Genomic DNA, 5334 nt, shown 5'->3' with positions numbered 1-5334 from the left:
GTGCTTCAGCTCCTGCAGGGTTGTGCATGGAGAGGTAGGCACCCTGGGGTGCCCGTCTCCTCCATGGGACTTACTGTCCCCTGGGACCCCACACTGCTGGGGGCAGCTTCACCAGCTCCCTGCAGCACCGAGGAGGGGATGGGGTAGGAGGACTCTACGCTGCTGTCCCTCTGGCTCTGCAGGGCATGGGGAGACAACCTTGAGGACAGCTTTGGGACTCCTGTGAATGGGAGCACACACTGTTCCCAGGGTTCACAAGAGCCCCAGTGGAGCAGGACAATGCTGGGACAGGGGCAGCCTTTCCTCTGGACAGCAGAGCCACCTCCTTACCCCACTCCCAGGCAGGACAGTGATGCTCAGCACAGCTGCATTCTCTCCCTACCTCCGGGGATGGGAGCTGGGTGGGGACGTGCCCATCAGTAGTGGTGGTGAGGAGCTGTTCCCCCAGGATGGTCTTGAGCTGCTGGGCCAGGACCTCCTGCTGCTCCATGCTGCAGTGGTTCTCCAGGGACAGGATCACTGGGTAGTCTGAGGTCTGGGGATCAACATGCACTGCTCAGTGGAGTGGAAGAGCTCTATCACAGGCTTTGCCCAGGCATGATCAGTGCCAGGATGGATTCCCTTGTGTGTCCTCATATCTCCCTGAAACTTTCATACCCCTCCAATCCCCCAGCATCCCCCATATCCCATCTCAACCCTGCATCTCCCAGGCCCCATTTCACCCCTGCACCCTGAGCAGACCATGTCTGCGTGAGCCCCCATCCCCTGGCATGACATGGCACAGGGCTGTGGGTCAGACCCCCCCAGTGCTGTCCCCCGGGAAGGGACAGAGCCACCCTCCTCGCCTGTGGTGGGGTCAGCCCTGCTGCAGCACCAGGCGTGTGAGTCCCAGCACTGCTCGCCCACCAGAGACCCATCACCGTCCCAAATTGAAGACACTTCCGGGTCAGTCCCCCCCAGTGCTGTCCCCCGGGAAGGTACAGAGCCACCCTCCTCGCCTGTGGTGGGGTCAGCCCTGCTGCAGCACCAGGCGTGTGAGTCCCAGCACTGCTCGCCCACCAGAGACCCATCACCGTCCCAAATTGCAGACACTTCCTGTCCCCCCACCAAGGGCCACCCACGACACCCAGCACCCAGGGAAGGGTGCCCTACCTTGAAGGCGTACTTGCCCAGGGTGCTCACCACCTCCCGGAAGGGAATCTTGGAGGTGAAAGTGTGGCCATGGTACACCACGGGCTCCCCATTCGGCCCATCCCAACAATCCACCTCCAGGCACCGGCAGCCCCGTTTCAGAGCCCTAAGGGTGGGTGGTCAGGCCTGGAGCCCTGCACCTGACCAGGGCACCAGCTCCCTGCCCTCCCCTCTGACTGTGGGTGTCACTCCTGCAGGGACCAGAGGACAGCTGCCAAGGGTGGAGATGATGCTGCATGCAGGGCAGGAAGAGCTGGGATCAGCATCCCCAAAATGGACCTCCTTGCTGGGGACCACATGGCATGGCCACAGGAGTGCTGGACCAGGAGGGGACAAAGGATCTTCTCTTGGTGGGTTTTCCCCATGGAGCTGCTCATGGAATGGTCCTGTGGCAGTGGCAGCTGGGGGGCAGCCGGCGGGGAGCAGCCCCTTTACCTTATGTAGCCTTCGATGCTGCTCTGGCCCCGGATCTGGTCCTCTATCAGATAGGTGTTGTGGGAGGAGGAGCTGAAGTAGTGGCAGAGCGGCTGGGGCGAATGTTTGCAACGCGGCCCGGGGCTGGCCCCGGATCTGGTCCTCTATCAGATAGGTGTTGTGGGAGGAGGAGATGAAGTAGTGGCAGAGCGGCTGGCTCATGTCTTGCCACAGTGCCCGGTGCCGGGGGTTGAAGATGGAGCCCTCCGAGGAGCAGAGGTACATGAGGAACCCGTCGGCACTCAGCACGTGGCGAGCTCGGGCTGCAGGCAGATGGGGAAGCTCAGCAACAGCCAGGCACTCAGAAGGTCTGAGACAAATGGGGCTGCTGGTAGCTACTGACATCCGTAACCTGGTGGGCACAGCTGCTGCCAGAGCCTGGGACACAGGGAGAGATGCTCCTCGGCAGCAGCCATGGGAAGGTGGGCAGCAGACCCCAAAACCAGAGCTTGCACCCCATGGTGGTCAACCTTCTACACCAAGATGGTCCAGTAACAGACCAAAAAAAGGGGAAGTGCACCCAGATCACACTATGGTGAGCCTTTCCTCTGGGTCCACCTGCAGCAGGATGGGGCTGGGCATGCCCCTGCAGAGGCACTGTGGGTCTCAGCCCTCTCCCTCCCCCCACAGAGAGCTCAGCTGATGTCCGGGCTGGCTCTCACCTGTCTCTGATGGTTCGTACTTGTCGATGAGCTCCATGGCCAGTTCCTCTGTGCCCTCATCCTCCAGCTGCTCCTGCTGCAGGAAATCCACCAGCTCCAGCAGTGTCAGCTTCTTCCCATCCTCGGAGAAGTCCTGGAAGAGGCTCAGCACCTCCTCACGCTGTGTGAGAGCCTTGTAGAAGAGCACAAACTCCTCCCCTTCCAGAGTCCCTGACTCTGACTTGTCGGCAGCCTGCAAGGGAGCTCTCTCAGCGCCCAGGCAGGGCAAAACCGGGTGTCCTGGCCACCCATACGCAGATGGCTTGTTAGCTTGGTGGACAGATAAGCAGCTGGATGGACAAATGAATGGAAGGGAGAAACAGCTGCCTTGGCTGGTTGGGTTAACAGCTAAATGAACAAATGGACATTTGTCTGGGTCAACAGGTAGTTGGGTGAACAGATGGAGGGAGGGAAGGAGGAAGTGAGGGAGGGAGTGAGGGAGAGATAGATGGACACAAGAAAGTGACCACATCCTTCTGCAGGGAGGTGTTGTGCAACTTGTTCCAGCCCCTCCTCAGCCCCTCCAGGCCCTCAGGTGCTGTGTTTACCTGGAAGAGCCGCAGGGCATGATCCTCGTTCATGTCTATGTTCATCATCTTGAGGAGACGCTGCACTTCCTTGAAGTTCATGCGCCCATCCTTATTCTTGTCAGCTTTCTGGAACCAGTCACGAATCCATGTATGAGAGGCCAGGGCAGATGTTAAGGGAAAGGACCTTGGCTAAAAGAGATGGAACTGGGGAACATCAGAGGGCATCTTTTTGTTTTGCTGTGGGCTCTCCCTGCCCTGATGCAGATGGTGAGACCCAGAATAGCTACGAACATGCTGGGATGACACTGAAGACACAGGGCCTGGGGGATGGCCAGAGATGGGGAAAGGACTGGGTGTGGAGGGCAGAGTGGTGCCTGCAGGAAGGATATTGATCTATCTTCTCCCTTTGGTCCATGCTGGTGGCCACCTCGATGAGCTGGCGCAGACCCTGGACCCAGCACTGTGCCTCCTCCGCCGAGCCAGCAATGAGGTCCAGGTTGCCCCGGCGGCCATAGAAGACAATGGTGAAGCAGCGCTCGGGGGGGAATTCTTCGGCCAGGCTCTGCAGCACCTCTGACTGGTGCCCTTCCCGCACCGTCTCCACATCGCTGATGGAGACTGGGGCAGAGGGAGGGGAGGCCTGTCTGTGGGGCACAAGGACCACAGGGCAGGGGACACTGCCCACAGACATCTGTCCAAACATCCATCCATCCATCCAAACATGCATCCATCGAGCTACTCTTCCACCTATGCCTCTGCCTGCCTACTTCCCCGCTGGCACAGGAGAGCTTCCACTTGTATCAGCTGCAAACTCTACTCAGCCCTTGTGACCCATTGGTCCTGCTGGGGGCAGGATGCTCCATGGAGAGCTTCATGAGAGGAGCCCACACATACACACAGAGCCTCTCTTGAATGCCACAGCACCCTCTGCAAGCATGGCTCCAAGAATCTCCATACGTTCACATCCCTGTTCACTCTGAGCCCTACTGATGGCCCCATGGCCAACACACAGCAGCTGGTACTCACAGGCAGACTCAGTTTTGCCTGTCCTCTTGGACTGGTACCAGATGGTCATGCAGTCATCCTGTAGCTTGAAGTAACGCTGCTTCTTCCAGCTTTTGGACTTGACTTTGCGCATCAGCGTCCCTTGCTGCATCTGCTCCAGCGTGTCTGTGAGCTGGATGCCTGGGGGCAGCATGGGCTGCATCACTGAGGGCGGGGGATCAGCGCATTGTACCCTGGTTACCCTGCTCCCTCTCGCCTCCGGGACCCCACATGTTCCCTCAATTTGGGATGGAGGAGAGATACGTCCCAGAGAAACTCACTACAAGAGGGCCAGAAGAAGGTGATTCCCAATCGACCCTTTCCATCTGCCCTCAGCACTGCCAAGCCCAAACCGGAATGGCCACAGTGGGGTAGGGATGCTCCTGATGTGGCAAGGTGAGCTCAACCCATGGGCCAGATTTGCCCTGGCCTAAATCTGGATGTCCTACTGCCCTGCCCTCCACCTCCCGCACCTCCCCTCCACCGCGGCACTCACGGGCGTTGCACAGCAGTGATGCCATGGCTCTGCCTCCTCCCGGCTGGAGGGCACTGGGAAGAGAAGAGACGGCAGCTGGGGGGAGCAGGGCCAGATGCTCCCACTGCACCCAGGTCCTGCGGGGTGGGATTCAGCCTTGCCCACACGTGTGCGAGGTGCATATGCCCCTGCCCATGTGCAAGCGACCCTATGCCTCTCTTCTGCTGGGTCATTGCTTTCCTTAAGTGTCAAGTTCACCCTGCCATGCTCATGAAATATTCATTTGCATTACCAGGAAGCCAGAGCTCAGAAGGTATCAGAGGAAAACAGAAAAACCTGTGAGTGTGGCTGTCCCGCCGCCTGGCAGGTACTGGAGCCCTGGTGCTCCCAGGTCACTGCTCCCAGGGGACAAGTGGCCCTGGGAGCAGGGAAAACCTGCTCCAAGAATGCCCAAGAACAGCTCTCACCACCTGGGAAACTGCCTCCAATCAGAAAATTTGGACGTAAGGGAAAGCTGTGAGAGCAAGGAAGGGGGTGCAGAGCAGGACCCCCAGCCTCTTCTCCCTAGGGAATGTCAGCACACTGGGGTGGTGACCGCAGCGGCAGCCGTACTGGGAGCGCACTGCGACGAGTGGGACTATAAATACAACCCGACTGACAATAAGGCTTTGATTAGCCTGTTAAAGCTTTAATTAGACTGACAAATTTCTGGACGTGCCTGTCACCCGGGTGCTGGAGCTGGGCCCTTGAGGAGCATATGCTGCAGCTGCTGGGCTGGGATCTGGGAGCAAGAGGGGACCCTGGGGTCCCTGGGGGCTAAGAGCTCTGCCAGGGGTGGCAGCTGTGCCCCAGGCCCCTGACTCAGCGAAGGTCCCGGCAGCGCGGGGCTGGGAATCGCCGGGGCCGTCAGGATGAAGGA

General features: G+C 59.4%; 1 protein-coding gene across 1 annotated transcript in view; it reads right to left on the bottom strand.

The window, feature by feature from the left end:
* The window catches only part of PLCD4 (phospholipase C, delta 4), a 6970-nt gene extending 2509 nt beyond the window's left edge, over positions 1-4461 (bottom strand). The window contains exons 1-10 of the mRNA XM_010145540.1: positions 4437-4461; positions 3923-4081; positions 3286-3514; positions 2915-3044; positions 2328-2559; positions 1739-1928; positions 1627-1647; positions 1153-1297; positions 383-535; positions 75-176 (exon numbers count right to left, since the gene is read on the bottom strand). Of these exons, the coding sequence (XP_010143842.1) occupies positions 75-176; positions 383-535; positions 1153-1297; positions 1627-1647; positions 1739-1928; positions 2328-2559; positions 2915-3044; positions 3286-3514; positions 3923-4081; positions 4437-4461 (1386 nt within the window). The remainder of the gene's footprint in view (positions 1-74; positions 177-382; positions 536-1152; positions 1298-1626; positions 1648-1738; positions 1929-2327; positions 2560-2914; positions 3045-3285; positions 3515-3922; positions 4082-4436) is intronic.
* Between the last annotated feature and the right edge of the window lie 873 nt (positions 4462-5334).

The sequence above is a fragment of the Buceros rhinoceros genome, unplaced genomic scaffold (assembly GCF_000710305.1).
Source record: "Buceros rhinoceros silvestris isolate BGI_N320 unplaced genomic scaffold, ASM71030v1 scaffold25600, whole genome shotgun sequence".
NCBI classification, from domain to species: Eukaryota; Metazoa; Chordata; class Aves; order Bucerotiformes; family Bucerotidae; genus Buceros; species Buceros rhinoceros.
This window is presented reverse-complemented; position numbering and strand designations above follow the sequence as displayed.